The sequence below is a fragment of the Vigna radiata genome, chromosome 9, assembly GCF_000741045.1.
Source record: "Vigna radiata var. radiata cultivar VC1973A chromosome 9, Vradiata_ver6, whole genome shotgun sequence".
Taxonomy (NCBI): domain Eukaryota; kingdom Viridiplantae; phylum Streptophyta; class Magnoliopsida; order Fabales; family Fabaceae; genus Vigna; species Vigna radiata.
Genome location: NC_028359.1, coordinates 10,647,134 through 10,669,287, shown reverse-complemented (window position 1 = coordinate 10,669,287; position 22,154 = coordinate 10,647,134). Strand labels below are relative to the sequence as shown.

General features: G+C 32.8%; 2 protein-coding genes across 2 annotated transcripts; one reads left to right on the top strand and one right to left on the bottom strand.

Annotated features, from left to right (window-relative positions):
- The first annotated feature begins 2,101 nt into the window (after nt 1-2,101).
- On the top strand, nt 2,102-4,619 carry LOC106772950 (40S ribosomal protein S8). The gene is made up of 5 exons (XM_014659597.2): nt 2,102-2,230; nt 2,336-2,408; nt 3,335-3,665; nt 4,070-4,242; nt 4,327-4,619. Exons 1-5 carry the CDS (start codon nt 2,227-2,229, stop codon nt 4,400-4,402), a joined length of 657 nt encoding a protein of 218 aa, XP_014515083.1. The 5' UTR covers nt 2,102-2,226; the 3' UTR covers nt 4,403-4,619.
- Nucleotides 4,620-11,896: 7,277 nt separating this feature from the next.
- Nucleotides 11,897-21,423, bottom strand: LOC106774212 (probable xyloglucan glycosyltransferase 6). Its single transcript, XM_014661119.2, has 5 exons — nt 20,512-21,423; nt 17,538-17,846; nt 15,761-16,051; nt 15,573-15,686; nt 11,897-13,151 (listed from the first exon to the last, which is right to left on the bottom strand). The coding sequence occupies exons 1-5, from the start codon at nt 21,226-21,228 to the stop codon at nt 12,516-12,518; spliced, it is 2,067 nt and encodes a 688-aa protein (XP_014516605.1). The 5' UTR covers nt 21,229-21,423; the 3' UTR covers nt 11,897-12,515.
- Nucleotides 21,424-22,154: the final 731 nt, after the last annotated feature.

The following is a 22,154-nucleotide window of genomic DNA, read 5'->3' as shown; positions in this document are numbered from 1 at the left end:
GGGTATTTAATTAAACGATGGTATTGAAATAAATAAAACATAAATGGAAAATAAATCGATGTAAATTTAAAATAATAATGAATACAAACAATCAAATGTGAAATATTATTATTATTTTTATTTTGGCTTTAGACTTACAGTGGTGGATTTCTATTTGTAAATTTCTATTTATGTTCTTTCAACTTTTTTGGTTTCTCATGACTTCATCACCATATAAATAGTTTGTTATTTATTATTTCTTTTAGCTTTTTTAAAGATTAAAGATATTTTTATTTTTAAATCATTATGAAGACTTATCTAGTCTTTAAATTAATTTTTTGCAGAAATATGTTTTAATTCATTATAAAATTTGCTTTATCATGTAAAAGGTAACCTCCATGTTCTAGGTTGAAAATGATATTTCACATTACTTTTTACAACGTACAAACTAAATATGTTATAATTTAATTTAGAAATGAAACATAATGTTTTAAAATAGATTGAAATCTGTATGAATATACACTCTTTCAATGAAACCACTTTCAACATAGGTAAATATCTATTAGTTCAAAACATCAAATATCTTAATGATCTTTTATTTTCTCTTTTTTATTTTACTAACAACATGAGATAAATTATTTTGAATTACATGAGAAAAATAATTGCATATATTTATATATAATTGATTTATTCTATTTTCTTAAGGTTCACTTCTGTTCAAAAGAATATTTTTTTGTCATTTTCATATATAGTTATATTCTGAACAGAAGCACTTTTTCTCATATAATTTTTAATATTTAAATATCTTTTTTTTTTTTTTCCTTTTCTTTTTAATAACAATTGTCATTTTATTATCAAAATTAAAGAGGTGTATGGATATTTATCACTTGATAAAAAACCTTTCAAGATAACAACTAAAACAAGATAACAGAACTCCTAGACTCTCAAACATTTTAATTAAATGTAATGATTTTATAAGATCTTTTTACATATGCAAGGGACTTGACCAAGAGTAAAAAAGAAAGGAAAAAAAGAGTTAGTTTCGTTAATCCTAAAGTTAATCATGATTAGCAAATATAATTCCTTGAAATTAAGGAATGCTCATGGGTAATTTCCTAGATCTAAAAGTAAATCAATGATTAACCCTTTTAAGAGTCATCTATTTATTCCCTCAAAGTTTCAAACATCTATAAAGTTTCTTTAAATTCTATAATACTCAAAGTTAACAAAGCAAACAAGGAATATACTATGTAGATGTCTATTTGTCATTTTATCTTGTTTTCCATAATTACAATTTTTTCTCGGACACTTGCTATGTATTCTTTCTTTCTTGAACTTATTTCCCTTATTTTCTCTTCTTCGTTCTTCTCAAAGACTCAATTTCAAAACGAAATAAATATAAAATAAAAGAAGAACCATTTAATTTTCTATTTATTTTAATAGGTCACTTTGGATTAAACTTCTCCAAATTTGTACTTCATTCACCCTTTAACTCATAATTTATTAGACCTCACTTTAACATTTATTAAAATTAGCAATCCTATCATATACAATATAATATATATAATTATAATTAGGCCACAATAAAAAGATTTCTGATCGCTAATTTGGGAAAATTTATAACTTTTTTCCTGAACAAATCTTTTATTAAAGATTTTCATTTTATTTTTTTACTTATGTAATTGACTTTATTTTTGGTAGAATTATATATAATTATAATTAGACCACAATAAAAATATTTTCAACGCTAATTTGGAAAAATTTAAAACTTTTGTGCAGAACAAATCTTTTATTAAAGATTTTCATTTTATTTTTTTTCGTTTGTAATTGTCTTCTATTTTTGGTATAATTTGATCTAGATCTAACATATGCACTCAAAAAACCATAAAATAACTTACTTAAAAATAAAAAAAAAATATTTTGTAACATCTGAAAACTAAAATTAAGAAAAAAAATGGAAGAAGATCAAAATCACAAAATAGAATTTAACTATGATAAAAATGATAATATTTGTTGTACCTATTTCTTAGTTTTGTTTTAAAAAGAACTCCAAGTTGGTCCTGGACAATTGGTTTGAATTTAAATTGGGCTTGATTCTGGGCCGGGTGAGTGGAGTTGGATCAGCAAAAGGTAGGGTTTCCTTTGTTGAAATATATAACGCGTGATATTAGGGTTTTTTCAGGGAGCCAAGAAGCAGAGAGATACAATACAGAGTGTGTTGTTGCTTCTTCGCCACAACTCAACAACATGGGTCAGTAAACGCTTCCCTCAAATCTTTCTTTTGTTGATATTGCAAACGAAAACCCTAATTCCATCTTTTCTAATGGGATTTCTTCTTCTTCTTCTTCTGAATCAGGTATCTCCAGAGATTCTATGCACAAGAGGCGTGCCACTGGTGGAAAGAAGAAGGCCTGGAGGAAGAAGAGAAAGTGTGTGACCCTTTTCCTTTATTTATTTCATTGTTTTAGTTTTGTTTAGTGTCCATCTAAATTTGTGTATTTGAATTTAGTCACATCTCTCTTCTTTTACACTGACTTGCCTAATGTTGTTGCTAGTAGTGTGAGATACCTATTGGATTTTTTGGTCGTTTTGATTATTACAATGTCTTGTGAGTTGTGCTTGGTTTTATTTTTTTGAAATTAAAATTGAAGTCGAGTCTTCTTGTGTAGTCAAGGTTGTTTTTTCAGTGGAGATTAGAATTGTGATTCTGTGTGCAATTGAGCGTATAGCGTATCTAGATTTAGTTGTTCTTCGATTGAGGTTTTGATGGGATAAGGGGAAAATCAAAATTGTACTAGAGAGTCGTGTTGAACTTTAGTGCTAAATTGTGAAACTGTTTCAAATCTTAACATGATTTCATTACTCTGCTTGCTGCATTTTCATTTCTGTTTTAGCTAGTTTTGGACGGTCCTTGAGTAAAATCGAGAATTTCCTTTTGGCTATGCCTCCCATTGTAATGCTTTTTTATTAGCAATTGTCTGGTGCATGGTTCTGAAATTTTAAGAAATGGATTATTGTACCATGTTTTTTTTTTTTCATTTCTGCCAAATGCAGAATTATCGTGTGGAGAACCTAGATACAACAACTAGGAGGATATAGGATTTTTTACTTTGAATAAACAGTGACTGGATATAGTGGTCTACATTTATTTAGGTTTTTAGATCTTTTTACTAATTGTTGATACTATTTTAAACTTCCCCTATATTTTTCTCATATTTTAAGCAGATAATTACTTGTATCTATTTCGATAAACGTAATTACAACATGTTACTATTATACTACACATTTTTGGGATTTTTTTCTAAACCATGATGATATACTCTATTAATTATTTTTTACTGGTGGTTTCTGATAGGTATGAGCTTGGTCGCCAGCCTGCTAACACTAAGCTGTCAAGCAACAAGACTGTCAGGAGGATCCGTGTTAGAGGTGGCAATGTGAAGTGGAGAGCATTGAGATTGGATACTGGAAATTACTCATGGGGAAGTGAAGCTGTAACTCGCAAGACTCGTATACTTGATGTGGTATACAACGCCTCAAACAATGAGCTTGTGCGTACTCAGACCCTTGTCAAAAGTGCTATTGTTCAGGTTGATGCCGCTCCCTTCAAACAGTGGTATCTTCAGCACTATGGTGTTGACATTGGTAGGAAGAAGAAGACAGCTGCAAAGAAGGATTCTGCAGAGGTTGTGCCTTTGGAACATTCTCTTTGTGTTCTATTCTTTTATGATACGTTTTTCCTTAATCCACTGTTAATGCTCTCATAACATAGAGACTCTTTCTGGTCTTCGGTTCAATGGATACAGTATCTGAACTAGAATATGTTCTGAAAAGTAAATTATGTGTATATAGTCTAGCAGCCATAATATTCTATCTTTCAATATTTTCTCAGTTTGGATTTGACATGATAGCTAGAATGTAATGAACTGCATTGCTAAACAGTGTTTTATAGACTATTAAAATCTGATATGCGTTTCTAGCTGGTTCAAGTTACTACTTGCGCAACACCTATTTGTTTTTATTAGGAATAAATATATGGAACATTATAGAAGCTGATACCTATTTATCTATCCTGGGATGTAATCTGCAGGAGGGTGACGCTGCAGCAGCAGAAGAAGCCAAAAAGAGTAATCATGTGCAAAGAAAACTAGAAAAGCGCCAGAAGGATCGCAAGCTTGATGCTCACATTGAGGAGCAGTTTGGTGGTGGTCGTTTACTTGCTTGTATTTCCTCTCGACCTGGTCAATGTGGCAGGGCTGATGGGTAATTACTTGAATTGTCACTATGCTTAATATGTGTATAATGAACCACTTTCATAACTGTTTCCTTTTTTGCTGGGTTATGCAGCTACATTCTGGAAGGTAAAGAGTTGGAATTTTACATGAAGAAACTCCAGAAGAAGAAGGGGAAAGGCGCTGCTTGATTTTAGGTTTTCCCAAATTTTTATATATGGCTTTAGTCGTTTTTATTTGTTGCTGGTACCATTCATGCTGATGTTTTGTGCCACAGGACATTTAGTGCAAACTATCATCCTAGTATTTGCAAATTGACACTGAATTTTGTTTTTAACTGCTTTTTGCTTCTGATGAGTTACAATTTTATTAATGAATGCCTTTCAATCCTTATTGTTGGGGTAGTCAGGGAAGGTGTGTTCAATGCAATGGGCTAAATGTGAAAAGATATATCAGATAGGTTCCTCTCTTTTTTAAAATAACCAGTATGATTTAATATTAACAATCTTATTTAGAGTAAGATGTATTGCTCTTTTATCTTTTCTATTTTCTTCTGTCTACTAGATTAAGAATGAAGCAAAATCATGAATATCAGTTTATCGGGTGATTTCTGAAAACAATATTTGTTTCTAGTTTCCGTTAAATGCAATGGGCTAAACTAATATTAATTTTTAAAATTCGAAAACTAATTTCGTAATGAAAATGTATCTTAGTCGTATTTGACAGTGGGTATAGCATTGTAATAATTTTTTCCTTTGTTGGACGTAATGATTTTACCTTACACTTCAGATTTAATTTTGTTTCTATTATTTCTTGCAAATTTTTTGGCAATTTTATATTAAAGGTTTTTCTTCACATGAAACACGTATCCTTCGAGGTTTCGAATTCCCTGCCTAAGTTTTGTTATCGTTGTAAAAAAAACAATTACCAAATCGATAAATGTAAGATGTATATTTTCTTCGCTGATTTCCTGTTGGTAAGACAATTTTTGGTGTATCATCAATGTCGTAAATAAAACCCTAAACAAAACTAAACATAGTATCATAATCAGAAATATAGATCAAATAATCACTATAGTTCATAAATATATGATAAATTAAGTCAAAATCATAATAGTCAAAGGTGGAACAATCCATCTAGTTGTAAATTAAATTCACATCTAAGAGTGTTTAAGTATAATTTATTGCTTAAAAAGCATTTTCAGGGTACATCTATACCTAATAAAGTAAGGTTTCAAGAAAAAAAAAGGGTAACAATTCTAATTTTCATGTTCACATAATCACACAATTTCAAATGTGTTGTACTTTTATCATAAGGTTATTATCGAAATCTCCAAAATATGAGATCAGTTTATTCTACAACATAACCTTAAAAATATATAAAAAGAAGAAATGAAAGTAGTTTCAAAATGCATTTAAAAATACAACTCCATTTGCTTAAAGATATATAAAAAGAAGAAATGAAAGTAGTTTCAAAATGCATATACAACTCCATTTGCATGGAAATATGTATTCTTAGTCTTCTCACTAATCTTGGTAGGAAACTTCCATGAACAAGTCGGTTTGGAAATAGGGGAAGGAAAATGTGGAAAATGGTTAAGTGTGGAGATGCACTGAATTATCAATGATACAAAATTCAAGAAAGGTTGGACTTATTTTAGGCAAGGAGGTTAGAGGAAACTATAGAGAACCTTTAGCGAGTGACTCTGAAATGTTTTAGAGTAATCTCAACAGAGTTTCATTAAACATCAAGAGTGCTAATACAATGATAGAGATCTCTTCATTTATAGGGAAATAGATCTCTCTTTTACATAAATGAAAACTCCCACATGCCCTATTTTCATGCCTTGATTCATGGATCAGATGACAAGTGACACCTCATATTTATGATGCTTTATTCCATGTGCAAAATGTGCTAAACATAATGTGTTCTAGAAGGAAGATCATTATACATAACTCGACAGCTTGACCTTCAAAGAGGATCTTGGCAGCCCAACCTTCAGAAGGAGCTCGATAACCCGATCTTCAAGTTGATCTCAAGTGTAGGAAGACAGGTTAGCCTAAGAGCCTGGCTAAAACAGGAAAATCCGATAAGTCGATCTAAGAGCCTAACAAAAAGTAGGAGAGCTCGACTGGTCAGCCTAGGAAATCAGATGGAAACAGGAAAGCCTTACAAGTTGGTTTGGGAGCCTAAATGAAAGTAGGATAACTCAGTCAAATAAAGGAGAGCTCGGATGGTACAAGGAGAACTCGACTGGTAACAAGTAAAGATCGACATGTAACTTGGTCCACAAATACAAGATTCAAAAAATACAAGACCTGGAAAGTATGCAAGAAAACCTATACAATTCTACATTATTTGTATATGTAGAGAGAAGGAAACTAAAGTTAGGCCTAGCCGTGGATCCATGTTGTAAGCCTTTACGGTGATTTTTATCATACCGCCCTCTTGAAAGGATCTATCCTAAGATAAAAAAGGGTGTATTAGGACCCACAACTTCAATGTTTATTACCTCCATAATCAAATGTCTTTATACAAGAAGCATAAAACATAATATTATTTGTTTTTTTTTTTGTTTTAAAGACAAGTTATATATAAAGAAAATATTAGAAAAGGGTCTCATTGTATTTTGGATTATATCTTTGAGTAAAACTAGAAGTCCTACTTCATAAAAGCTTTGGTGTGCATCTTGAGTTAAGTGTATCCTAGGAAACAATACTAACTCAAAAAGATGTGACTTGGAAATATTTTTTGAGGAGTTTAAAACAATAGAGTTGAAATATTTTTGAGAGAAAAGCTTGGAATAAAGAAAGAACAATTAATGAATAGAAAAGAGTTTAAGGAATTTTAAACTCCCTTTATCATCTTTGTTTTAACTGATATATGGATAATGAAAGACGATTGTAGAAACCTTGTCTCCTTGAAAGAACATATTTTCTTTTTCCACTTTTTCTTTTCTTTAAGTCTTCTATTTATCTCTCTTTTTTCTCTTTACCTTCTCTTGATATTATTTTTTTTATCCTCTATGTCTTTTTTATCTTTCTTCTGTTTCTCTCTTTGAACTTTCATTTGTACTTGATCTTCAACAACTTGGTGGTGTCAAAAAATGAAATACAAATTTCATTGGAAAGGCCATTATATACAAATTTTCTATCAAATTGTCATGGTCTTCCTAGTAAAATATGATAAGCCTTCATGGGAACTACATCACATAAAAATTCATCTTGATATTTCTGTATGGAGAATTGGATCTTTACTTGATGTTTAACTGTGATATCTCCATCTTCGTTTATCCAATGAAGTTTGTAAGGTTTGAGAAGGGGTATCACAACTAAGTTTAACTTCTCAACCAATCTAGTGTTGTAACAATTATTACAAGAACTACTATCCACAATTAGAGAACATGTATTGTTTGAAACATTACATCTTGTATGAAATGTGTTCTCTCTTTGTGTGATGTGTGAAACACTATGTTGATTGCTAAGAAGCGTTCTAACCATAAGAAGGTTGCCATCACAAGAGTATACATCCTTTCCATTAGACTCTTGTGAGTTCTCACTCTCACTAGTTGTTGACTCTTCTTCACTAATATAAAGATCAATTCCCCTCAAGATGACAGTCCTTTTGGTGGGGAACTGAGCAATTATGTATCCTTTTCCTAGACACTTAAAACACTTGATGTACCTAGTGTGAGTGTGTGTGGATGATTCACCCTTACTCTTTTCACTCTCCTTGGCTAAATTCTGAGGTGGTTCTTCCTTTTTAAAAACTTTCTTTCCATAAGAACTAGAGTGAGCTTGATCTTTCTTGGAAGAAAATTTTCTCAAGTTTTGTTGTTCTACCTTTATACACATTTGAACTAAATCATTCAAATCTCTATAAGATAAAAGCTAAACTTTATCCTTGATTTCAAGGTTTACCACTTAAGAACCTAGCCAAAGTGATGTCCTCATTTTCAACTATGCCCGCCCTTATCATGTATAACTTCATTTTTTGACTATACTCTTCTAAAGTCATAGACCTCTGTTGAAGTCTCTAGAATTCATCCATGAGTTCTCTATTGTTGTATGAGAGAATGCGTATCCTCTTAAAGGCAGACTTAAGATCCTTCCAATACTCAATGGAAAGATCATTATGGCGACGCTTCTCTTGGAATAAAGAGGTCTAGCAATACATAGCATACCCTTGAAAGGGTTGCTAGAGGCACTTTTCTATCTTTACTAACTTGGTGGCATGCAAATATTTGCTCCACCTTCATCTCCTAGTCCAAGTATGACTCGACACTATCCTTACCATGGAAGTAAGGCAAGTAAAATTTAGTTTCCTTAGGGGTATGTTCTTTTCCTTTTTTTGTCTAGCTACAAATGATAATATTCCCATATTCCAATCTCGTCTTGATCATAAGTTGACTCCCCACCTCTACTTCCCCTTGACTCTTTTTTTTTTTTTTTTTAATTTGTTCTTCCTTTAGAAGCCTAGTGTCATCCGTCATAAGTGCAATTTGAAGTTCTTTGTCAATGTTATCTCTTATCCTAAGTTGCACTTTTTCTTATCGTCATAGGTTGAATTCTCTGAGTTCTTTAGAAATTTGTTTCAAAGTATGAATAGATTCCTCAGAGTCACTCTCCATGGTAAGACAAATGTCTAGAGATCTTTTAATTTCAAAAATTTTCCTAGAATGAAAAATGTTAGAAGTGTTCACAAGTTCATTCCTAAGAGAGGTGAGTCACAAGCTTATTAAATACCATGTCTTACATAGCCAAAGTTTACCTCGCTACTTATTCTACCACTTTTCACAATAGGATGTGCTTTTGAACTTAGAAGATTTTAGACCAAAAATTAACAAAACACTTACTCTAAGACTCGTACGCACTAAAATAATGGATTCCTAAGTAACCAAGCTACACCTAGACATAAAACAAGAGACAACTAGGCGAATCCTATGGTGAGGATTATTAGCTTTGGTTTACAAGACATAGTCACCGTAAGACCCTCGAAAATAATTATATTTGAGATGTTAAAGTTTTTTTAGAGTATAGAAGAAAATATATATAATGCTACAGTAAAATATTATAGTAAATACGTATGATGCTACAATAAAATTCTATAGTAAATATGTATTGTGCTATAGTAATATATCCTCATGAAACATGTGTTGTTATAGTAAAAATGTAGTACAACTACAGTAAAAATGTATTACAACTATAGTACCATTGTAGTAAAATGTAGTATAGCTATAGTACTGTTACAATAACCTTAACTTGATCAACTATAAATACGGGTGAGGAAATGAATTTTTTCATTATCGGAGTGAAAGTTGTGAAGACAGAGCAAGAATTTAGTAGAAAATAAGGAGATTTGAGGGCTAAGATATAAGTTATAGATAAAGTTAAGGGTGTTTAGATTGAGTTGTAGAGACTGTTGTTTGTAGAGAGGGGTTGTCCTTGTGAGTGTAGAGGCTTTTGAAGGGTAGAAAAGGGAGGTGCTACTCAGATTTCGTAGAGAAAGGATCAAAGTAGTTCATCAAGCGATAAGGGGGGATAAACTTTCTTTTCTTCTTGTATGATTCTGGATGTGTTTAAAAGCATGATAGTGGGGTTGTAAGGGGATTTGACCTTTCTCTGTTATTATTTTGTAATAGGCATTGATGGTCTAATATTGTTGTGGTGTAAGGGGAACTATCCTTGCCCTTGATTTTTTGTGTGAACATTGTTGATGAACTTTTTTTTGTGGTCTTGTATTGAATATGTAAAAGTGTAAATGCTAATATTGTAAGTAGGTGTTAACCTTGTTTTGATTATTCTATGTTCTGTGTTCGAAATATATGATGGGTTAGGCTGTTGGGTTGTGAAGATCTGATTGTTGGATCAATGTCTTGAGGTGATGATAATGTGAAATTTGTGAAATTAGTTGGAGAACACTTGGACTAAGAAAATATAAGATACTTAAGTTGTCCATTGAGACACACTTCTCTTTCTTGGAAGTCTCTTCAACAAGCTTTGAACTTATTTCCTTTTGGAAAACCTCTTTCAAAAATGCAAAATATTTTTTCGTATAAAATCAACAATGTGATTTTCAAATGAATTATGATTAATATCCACAACAAACCACATGCTTCTAATCCATAGAAAAATTGATGAGTACCACGAATATATGTTTGAGTATTGATTCAGAACTATGGACAAAATCGAAAATTGAGGTTTCATCTTTCTATGATTTTGGTTGAAATTTTGGATTTAAAAACCCTTCGAAATTATGTTGAGATTGAAGGAAAGTGTATTTATGAATGCATGAATGATTTCTGGAAAATTTCCTTGACCAGATAAACTACTATATTTTTTTTTGGTGTTGTTATGTTGCGTTTTTGGGACTTAATATTTCAAAGCTATGAGCTTTGGTTCCTGGGAAATGAATTTGAGAAATCTAAAAATCTTTTTTCAATAACTTCATCGATCATTTATCAAAAGCTCAATATGTATTCAAAAACCAAATTTTAATTTCCACTAATATTTCCAGAAAAAAATGGTCAAACAAAACATTTAAGTAATAGAAAAATGGAACTTTAATCTGAAATGAAGAAATATCTTAAATTTAGAAGTACATAGCTAATTTTAGGGAAAAAAATTTAATATATTTTCTCGCCACTTACTCATAAACCCAGTGAAGTTTTGTGGGGGAAAAAAAGCATAACAAGATTAACACGAAAAACAACCAAATCAAGAGTTTAATAATCTGAAATGATAACTTCCAGATTATTCTCATTGGTACCTAATTATTCTAATTATGTTGCAGAATATTTTTTTTTTCTATCTAACGACTTGAATAACGTCAATGTTCACTTCAAGTAAGAATCTGATCCATAAATTAGAAACGTTGTTTTTTAATCATGAGTCAATATAAAAATGCATTAGTTTCTATATTGAATGAATATGATCGCAGCTGTTAAGATGAAATGAAGAAAAACAAAATCGAAATATATATATTTGGATTTTGTTGATATAAAAACGGCATTATGTACCCTCCTTTAATTCTTTAGCATTTGTTATTTTATGTTATTTACAAAATTTTCCTATTTTTTTCTTGTTGCTTCAACAATTTTATCTCAAATTAATTTTACGAAGAGTCAACGCATTAGTAAATTGACGTTGATATGAAGCTTTTATATTCAAATAAAAATAAGTTCAGATTCCCGAAGTTGCTTACATGGAACAATTGAACCAGAAAGGAAAATTATGTAACTTTAACTACCAAAAATTACAAATCAAGCCAAAACAATTATTGAAAATTGCTTACTATTTTCTTATCCTGCTATTTAGATGAATTTTGTTAAAATTCTATATTTTCCTTTAGTGAGCACCAATCCATTACTCCCTTCATTTTTTAAATTTTAAACGTGTTGTTTAAGATTAATTTTAGAGTATTTAATAAGAACATAATTTTCTTAGTAAAGTGTTTGTAAGATTTTCGGTTTTCTTCTTTTAGTTTAACATTATAATAAATACATATATAAATTAATTAAAAATTAGATAGTTAACGAGAAAGTAATTAATATTATGTTGATCTTTAAAAATAATATTTAAATAAAAACAAAGAACTTAAAACCAGTTTAAAAAAATGGGTAAGTATTCTATAGCCTTAGCAATAGATACATTTATGATTGCTAGAGATCCCCTCTCACATGCATGTAAAACCAGCACAAATTTGAATCATCCATTGACAAGGCTCAAAGTTTCATCATAATCAGGTGTACAAAATTAAACCATGATAAAGACAACCGATAAAATTGATAGGAAAAGATTAAAAATGCTTGCTGATTGGTGTCAAAAACCTCACTGCCTGATAACAAATACCAATAGAGCAAAGCCACAATGAACTATATGTGATTGTACAGTTTGTCAATGAAAAAGAATAACAAATTTTATAATCTAACAATCTCCACCCTTTCAGTTCAGGAAGGCAAGTAATTGTATATTGGCATTTTATAGGTCAGGAATGTTGAACCCTTTTCTTTTCCAAAGTGTGGATACGATTTGCCATTAGGAACTGAAACAACTTTTATGTAACTTTAAGGCATATGCTTGGCAACAACAATGAGGCATAAGTCTTTACACCAAAAACAAACAGAACTGCAAGTTTGGCGTGTCAAGCAGCAACTGATTTGCTTTAATTGGGAGATAAAAACCACTGATCAGCTTAGGCTCAAATCAATGTGTTCAGGGATGGTTGAGGTTTGGCCATTCTGACCTTTATCAATGAGGATCTGAGAAGAGGATTTGTATGCACATAAAATCCAAAATCTGGACATCAACTTACCTGCTCTCCGATCAAATCAAGACCAACAACCAGAAAACTTATCCCTTGAAACAAGAGGAAGTAGAAGTGAATTCCTTGGGCAGATAGTAAGCTTCTAACTGAAGCAGTCAACAAAATAAATGCAAGACAAAGTTCTTTCCTGAAGAGACGATTTCTCTTGGTCTTCCCAGTTTTCTTTGACAATTCTAGTTTGCTTAGTTCCTCAAGGCCTGAATCTGAGTTTGATCTATGGAGACTGTTAGATCGCATTAGGGGTTCAGAGTCTTTCTCAAAGGCAACCAAATCTGTCTCTGATGATCTTCCCAACTTTTTTGTAACCACCCACTCATAAGAACTTCCAAAGCGAAATAATCCAGATACCATGGCATTGAACTTAGTTACTGACATAGTGTTCTCAAATAGAAGATAAGGAACTATAAATGGAAATGAACGTGGAGCTGGGAGAACACTTAAGAGGGACATAACTCCAGGAATGTAACATACAACCCAGGCTGGGAGCTCAGCTTCAGGAAGGAACATGGTCAATGGAAGAATTATGCAGAATAGGGTGAATGAATAAAATGGCAGGATAAGTTTCCTCAGGAGGAAGAAAAGAAATATCAAATTGAACTTCTTTGCCCAACTAACCTGGTACAAATGGAAATAACATCATACAAGTCAAATTATTTTAATAAAATGGAGGACAAAATGAATCAGTATTCCCTATTGTGCAAGATGTAGACAAATAACAGAATAAAAGTTTCGTACTGAATTTAATAGCACTTTTAAGGTAAAGAAGAAGAAAAAGAAACACGTTGAATAAACCTGTACTCCATTATTCCACTGCCCTAGATGTTTTAACAGTGTTGCTTGCTTTCAGAATAACAAGATGCTTGATACAGATAAAAAAAAACATGACTAATTTTTTACCCCATGGATCATTACTGTTCTTAAAACATCAATTACTTTATAACTGCCTTACCAATTGGGGTTTTAATAAGTGATCTTAGAATCCATTTTAAATTATTGGGCTGAACTGAGCATTGAGATAATTTTTCGGCATTTGTATGACCTTATTTCATTGTTTTAAGCCTAACTTGAGTTGTATATTTGCTATAGGTGTTCATTTTATGCCAGTAAAGATGATCGACAAATTCTGCGAACTGTTAAATTGGAAAAAAATGGGATTTTTAATGGCTAAATTGGAGCAGAGCAGCCATGCATATTGAAGTACCCTCATTGTTTTAAACATATCTCACCTATTTTAAGCCTGGCCAAGGCAATGAACACTCCTTCGAAATCTTTTTTCCTAGGCTATCTTTTGAACTAGGTTTAGACTGGGGATAATGAAAAGAACAGCATCTGCAATATAGGGAACTTAGAATAAAAGTTGACAGCTCATTGTTTAGTGATTTTGAAAGCTCCAAGATTCTTCCCTTTAAGATTGCCGTGCCGTTGGATTTCTATAGTCTTCTTTAAGCTTTTCCGATGGCAATTGTTGTGAGATACCCAAGACCTTATAAATCTAAAGGATTTAAGGATTGTCGTTTGGGTATGTTTTTTTCTATGCTTAGTCTTTGTTTTGTATGAATTATCTATATCTATTCTTCTTCAGAGTTCTCTTGCAAAGATGAATATGTTTGACATATTTCTGACTGGATCTATATTTATATAATTGAAGCAATAAAAACTAGCATCGATTAATCAGATATCTAATTAAGGTTAGTTTAATTGATTGTTAATCGACATTAGTTGAATAAAATAAACACAAATTTAGGATAGTGATTATGATTTTGCTTAGTTAATTAAAATCTAGGCCATTATATGGTGGAAATTCAAAAATTAATAAATAAAAAATAACTACATATGAATTTAATGCCCATGATTAGTGATTTGCTTTCTAGATTTGAAATTCTTAATTACATTTCTATCTGGATTTTCTTTGCTTTCCTGATTTGAACACAAACCCCCACCCTCTCCCGAAATCCGCTTTTTATCGGATTAGAAATGCAATGTGTTTTTGGAAAATACTATATATAATTAAGCAACCTAGTCATATTTTGGCTGTAGTGCGGCATTGTGTCACATCCCAGGCTACAATTTACTTATGTCTTTAAATTCCTAAAGGATACACAGGAAGGTATGGAGTGAGTAGTAGATATTTGACAGCTTTATGAGAAGTATCTAATGATTTTGTTGCAAGATACTATCAAATCCCATTGTTTAGCAGGAGATACAGTTCTTTGTTTTTATTATTATTAAAAAAGGATGAGAGTGTGTGTGTACAAGAATGGGACTGACGAACTTAACAGATTAAAATACATAACTGGAGCATTAGGAGCTATGACCTTAAAGGCATACGAGATGTTATCCTAGGAGAGGCATATCATGAGCATTACTAAGACTAAGGCATGAAGCACGGTTGATGGACTTTACATTCTTCTAGTATACAGTTGGTGGGTTAAGCATTTAAGTTTTAACCTCTTACACGTCTTCTCAAGAAAGAAGATGAAAAACATACTACACATAATATAGTCAAACATTCAGTAAAATGATTAGTAAGAAGCATATAATTCAAAGTATCAAATTGGGAACATTAACTAATAATATTTGTTCCTTCCTCAGCTTAATAGTAAGTAAACTACTTTACAGTCATATTTTCATTGAAACAAATCAGCATAAAATATTTATCTAGCCTAAATATATTTGATACCATCAACTCATCAAGTAAGCTCTTTTCTTATGCTAATCTACCTCCTCATGTCTTAAACTAAACAAATAATGACCACAACAGTTACCTTCATGATGTGCAGATGATTCTAAGTGGATTTATCCGATAACAATTCAAATTTCAATATCAAGGACTGGATATTCTCACTGATTAACAATTTGGAAATATAGTTCTGGAAGTTAAATTACTGAAAAGGATCAAACTATATTCATATTCTGATAGTAATAGTAATAATAATAACATTAACAAAAACATCAACATAATAACAATAGAATGATAGTTTCCAGATTTAAAAAATTCAATTTCTCTTGAAAGAAAACATGTGCTGAATTCAATACCTTTGAACGAAGTATATCAAAAAAACATAAGCGAAACAACTGCATTGGACCCGAATGCCACCGGTGTTGTTGTTTCTTATATGCCTCGTAGGTCTCTGGAAGTTCACAAAGACACTACAAAAAGCAAAATAGTCATATTAAAGTCTAATAATGTATGATTAGCAACCAAAATTTGAAATATAGAGCACCTTAACATCATTGACGAATATAAACTTCCATCCACAAAGATGAGCACGAACAGCAATATCCATATCCTCAACAGTCGTTCGCTCCAACCAACCACCACTTTCCTCAAGGGCCTTTATTCTCCACACACCAGCAGTTCCATTAAAGCCAAAGAAGTTAAGGAAGATACCATTCACCTGTTGTTCTACCTCAAAGTGGAAAGACAAATTGATATTCTGCAATCTTGTAAGCAAGTTCTCGTCCTTGTTTACAAATGCCCATCTTGCCTGAACTAATGCCAAATCATCCCTTCCCTTCAGTTAGAGCATAGCAAGGGGAAAATTCGTTAGACAACATGCTTAATACAGGAACCAAAAAGAATATTCATTTAAAATGACATAGTAATAAATAGAAATTGTCTACTATCTGTTTACACTGTTGAAAACGTTTTTCCAGTATTTATTTAGTTTGTGATATAAATATAGTCTTTATATCTAGAACTGATTTTGTTTACTGCATTCTACTAGAAGTCGTCAATTGCTTTATAGCTAACAATGATGCACTTGTGAATAATATATAAGCAAAGACAGAAGTAGCATCAAAGGAGCTGGAATTAATAATTCAAACTAGTTTAGAATTGGGGAAAAGTGGAGATTCTCAACATATTGGCAGAATTTCAAAATAACATTATTATATTTAAATTGTCTAACTTTGGTAGGAGAGCTAGGATACTAGGTAGTTTAATGAGGGAAGGGAACTGGTTTAATCAGTTCTATCATTTGTAAATAGAGCACTTGCTTTTTACGAAAGGAGAAATCCTTATTGGAGGAGGAGTACTCTTTCTCCAAGTATCCATTTAACTAATATAATCTTTCTTAACTTAAACGCCTCCCTCTTGAAGTTCAACTTTGTCCTCAAGGATGGAGTGATAGAGCTGTGTTTTCGGAGCACAAATGGCGGAGGTGGGAAGCTGAGTTTTTGCTAAGCATGCTGCTTGTAACACAAAATGGGATCTTTGCAGATTGTTGAGCCCCAACGCCATTAACAATGAGACAAGTTACTGCAAATGTAAGCTTCAAAGTGTGCCCTTGAAGAAACTCTTCTTCCTTCAGTTACACCAATATTTTCCAGCCTCTTCAGTCAAGATCTCTCTGGTGGCATGGGCTTCGCCAATCTGGTTATGAAATGAGATTGATTGCTGTAATTCCTCTTCTCTTCATTTGCAAAGTCCTTGTTGCCATCATTGGATCTTCAACCAGCCCATGACTGGCATATAGACTTGAATCAAGCAGTTTAAGCAGTAGAAGACTGACCAATATATGTGACTCGGTAGTGTAACAAAAATTGATATGGACGGACTCAATACAACACTGATGGTTTAAAACTTCAGTTAGGAATGAAAGGATGGTGGATTGCTGTGCCTGTGTACAGCCCATAACTCTTTTCTCTGAATGATTAATCTGATTTTAAATCAGCAATTATACCATTACTGGTACCATTATATACTTACATGATATGCTAGAACCTATAGATCCAAAAGTTCACTAATCTTAGTTTTTATAGTGAGAAAATCATGCATAGCGTCTCCAAACTAAAACTCAAAGCTAAAGCACCTTCAGGTTCTACTACTTAGACTAATTTTAAGGATGTGTTTGATCTAAAACATAAAATCATTATAATCATTTTATTAAGTCTAAATAACAAAAATATATTAATGTCCTTTTTCATACTCAAATATACGCCAACATATTTACTCGAATCAACAGTGTTTTAACTTCAACTTTATAGGCATAAAATTACCTTGAAATAGGGCACTGTTTTCTTTAAGAAATCCGGTGTTGGCTGAAAATCAGCATCAAATATTGCCACAAACTCATAATCCTTAACATAATCACAGCCCATTGCTGATTTAAGATTCCCTGCCTTGTAACCTGTACGTAGAAGCCGGTGCCTATATATTATCCTAACACCCCTTTGTTGCCATTTAAGCACTTCTGCCTTGATAAGCTGTTGGGTATCTACTTCATCAGAATCATCAAGAATCTGAACGAGCATTCTCTCCTTTGGCCAATCCAGGATACAAACTGCTCCAATGGATTGCTGGTAAACCTACAGGCCAACAAGATAAAAATTAAGTAATTCACAAAAAAAAAAAAACAGCAGAGGTAGAGTGATATAAAGTTAAGAGTCATATTCTTAATAATCCACATTCTAGGGTGTAGGGAAAGTGCTGATTGGAAGAATATTTTAGTGACATTGGTGACTAGAAGATGCAACTCCTCCTTTGATACTCATTAATATACTATTAAAAAAGACAAGAATAGAAGAGGAAACTAGTGAGGTGACATTCTATGAAAAGAAAGGGAGAAGACTGTATTTGAAGACACAATAATTAGACAAGCAAATTTTTGTAGGACAAGACTGTATGTCTTAAATGCCTGCTCAAAGATTAAGAACAAGAAAGAGAAAACGTAGACTAAGTTGTTTTTTTTTTCTGTATTATTTCAGCAATTGTCGACGATAAAACCCAAACATCAGCTTACAAAGCAAATCTCTTTTCACACACGGCATTCCATGTCACAACTAAAAGTCTTATTATCTCAACATCCCACAAGATAAGAATATATAGACTTTCTCAAAAAGTCTCCCCCCATAACAACTAGCAATTTAACTACTTTTATTTTTAAATTTCTTCCTATAATACACTTTCCAAATCCTTTAATTACTTCCCTGCTTGACAGTATGTGTGAGTGAATGTGCACATACACACTCACACATACACACACACACATATATATTATGCATCAAAGCACAGATTGGGTGTACACACACACACACACATATTATGCATCAAAGCATAGATTGGGTGTTCTTATTAATCAAGCATATGAATGTTATACAAATCTATTGCTTTTTCTTTCATCTTTTCCTGTTTTGGTCCGCATAGCCAAGTGCTAGTTGCTTCTATCAGCTAAGCATTGCAATTTCTTCCCATAAGTGGAGCATTAGGAAAAGAATATTTTTTCCCTACAACAACCACATACACAAAGCCTCTGCCATTTCCTCTTTCAAATGGAGCACTAAATCCCAACATCTAACCTGGTCTACTCTCATTCACAATATCTCAGCAAACATCCATTCTGTCATGGCTCTAAGCTCCAAGACATACCCTCCATTTTGGCATCTGCAAGTTACAGAGCTCCAACTTGAATCAACCACACTTGCCCTTGCCATATGCCCGTACAATACTTATAGCACAAACCACTCAAGCCAGCAAAATCCATTCGCATGCATGCACCTCATTTAGTTGAATATCACCCAAACATTGTATGCAAAGAGTGATTTTGCAGGTCTTGTGTTTACCTATCTCAATATCTAATTATAATTGATCTTAATATCTTATTATAATTGATAGAATTAAGCGTTTCTCAACTTCTAAATTTATTCTCTGCCTACAAATACACATCCTACATTTTGAATCTATGCACATGCTTAGTATTGTTATTAACTAAAAAATTCACCTCATTTAGTTGGATATCGCCCAATCACTGTATTCAAAGAGTGATTTTGCAGGTCATGTGTTTACCAATCTTAATATCTTATTATAATTGATAAAATTAAGCCCTGCTCAACTTCTACATTTACTGTCTGCCGACAAATACACACCCTACACTCCAACTCTATGCATAGCTTTAGTATTGGTATTAACTAAAAAAGTTTTATCCAGATGATTTTCTTTTTCATTTACCTTTTCTCGGTTTGATATAAGTAGCTGAACAGTAGTTGCTTACTTGCTTCCAGAGGTCCAGCATTAGGAAAAAAACAAATATGCTATCATAATTTTTGATACATTGTTTAAGGATCTAGTAGTAGTTGTACATGATCAGCAGAGTTTCAGGTAAGAAGAATTTAATGATGCACATAGACAAATCTCTTTTCCTATACACAAAATTATTCTCCACCATAACCGTCTTTAAAATGGAGCATTGAAATTTAACACCTAAGTCAATCTCACTGAAAATGTCACAGCAAATATCCATTCTCTCATGTCTCCAAGCTCCAAGATACACACTTTCACATTTTGCCATCACCAAGCTACCAACGCTCTACCTTTATTACCTAAACGCATCCCTCAAAAGACTGAGTCTGCTTATAAGAATTTATTTACAGCTCTTTGGAACTTCCCCAATAATGTAAGGACTTATGCAATGTTGTTGGAATAGCTTATGATATGTCCATAAACTGTTTTCAATATATCTCAGTAAGCTCCCTGGATAGATTATGAAAACAGCTTACAAATTAAACAAAAACAAATAAACTCAGTTTCCTTTTTAACGGTAAAAGGTAAAAACAACTTAATGACTGCTTATATAAGTAAACACTTAATTAAGTTGTTTACCCAAGCAAACCCTTATAAAATCACCCAAACCATTGTCTCAAAAATCTCTCTAGGATAACTTAAGGAAACAACTTGAAAATCATATGAAAACAGTTTAACCCAATTTCCTTGTAGAAACAACTTATACCCGTGTGTTTATTTGATAAACACTAATTCAATAAACACTTAATTAAGTAGTCCGCTCAGAAAGACCCTCATAATACAAAGCACCCAAGCCACAAAAGCAGAAACATCCCCATCACTAAAATCTTCATCAGTTTAGCACATAATTTAAACAAGACACCAGATCACAGACAGATAACAGAACAGACATTGAAGGTCAGCATTCACAGATTCGGACGTTACAAAAGGACAAAGCAACCTACATCTTCTTACCTCCCTCTCATTGCACATGGGAATCTGAACCAACACCATCGGGAAATCCTCCGCGCTAATACCCACAGCATCGTAATCCACACTTGCCACAGGCTTGAGCCTCCGAAACTTGATCCAGAAGCACCCCAAGATCAAAACGACCCTGTCTACCGACTGCACGATGAACAAAACGGTGCATAAATTCGCCAGGCTCTGCAACGGCGGCGACATGTACCGGGCGCGGACGTCGACCCACACGGCGTAAACGACGGGGAGCATGCCCAGGACGTCGCTGGGATCGGGGCGCCTGAAATGCCACCCCTTGAAATACGCGACGAGCTCGAACCCCAAGAGCACAATCACCACCACGAGGAAGACGCGGATCGCGCGGTAGAGCCGCGACGAGTCGCCCCGCAGCGACGCTGAGTCCGCGATCCGGCGGTGCGCGGTACGGGCGAGGTGGAAGACGCCACCGTAGAGCCAGCCGAGCGAGGCGGCGAGCTGCTGGCATTTGAGAAGGCATACCCAGGAGAGCTGGCGGGCGCTCCGGGAGCGTTCTTTTTTGGATGCGACGGAGGAGGAGGGGGAGGAGGAGTCAACGTCGAGGGCGGTGAATGGCGGCGGAGAGGCGGAGTGGGAGTGGTCGAGCTTGGCGTCGTTGAGGGGATCGAGGTTGTTGTTCTTCTCACGCTGCTTGTTCCACCATTCCTGGAACTCGTAGTTGGGAGTGCGAGACATGGAATGAGAGAAGAAGAAGAAGAAGAAGAAGAAGAAGAAGAAGAAGAAGAAGTTGAATTGGATGATGAAGAAGAAGAAAGATAAGAGAGATCTTTCTTCTTTATTCTTTCTCTCTGTTTGTGTCTGCTTGATCCAAATGGAGACCTATAATTAAGGTACCACCAAGTTTTTAGCTGCATGTGTTGCTCTTTTGTTCATTCTCAGTTTCAGGGGCTCAAAATTCAACTTCCTTCTACAATTTTATTTTATTTTAACTACCATATTAATTATAATAAATTATTTCTAATTATATATCAAATATTTTCTTTTCTATATATTTTACTTTCCTATATATTTGCTTATTATATGTAAAATTACTTTATTTATTTTCTTTTAGTTTATTCCCTTCTTCACATAATCTAATTCGATCTTACGCCTCATTTTGATTTCTTTCTAACTTGAAAATATTTCAGTATCTCACATTTAATTTGTGCTTTCTCACACTTGAGTTCAATATCTTAAATATTGTCTCAAATTCAAATAAAATAATATAAAACAATACAAATTATTACAATAACTAAATTTTAACTCGATAAAATAAAATATGAACACAGAGCGTCTTATTCTCGCGTTAATAAAATAATAATAATAATTTATAATGTATATCTCTTATATATAACTGTTTCACAATAAATATCAATGTAGAAAATAAAAAACAAAATTATTTAGAGTATGAAGGAAAAAAGAAAAATAAGAAATTAAATAGCTAATAGTGAGAACTTTCTTCCATCTAGACTGAGAAGGGAACTAATTCCCAACTAATATAATGAAATTGTTTTTTTTTTTTGGTTAATATTTATCATATTTATTTAATGTTATTTTTTCATTAAATTGATGTCACTAAGAAAATGATGATTAGAAAGTTAAACATTAAGATATGGTAGATA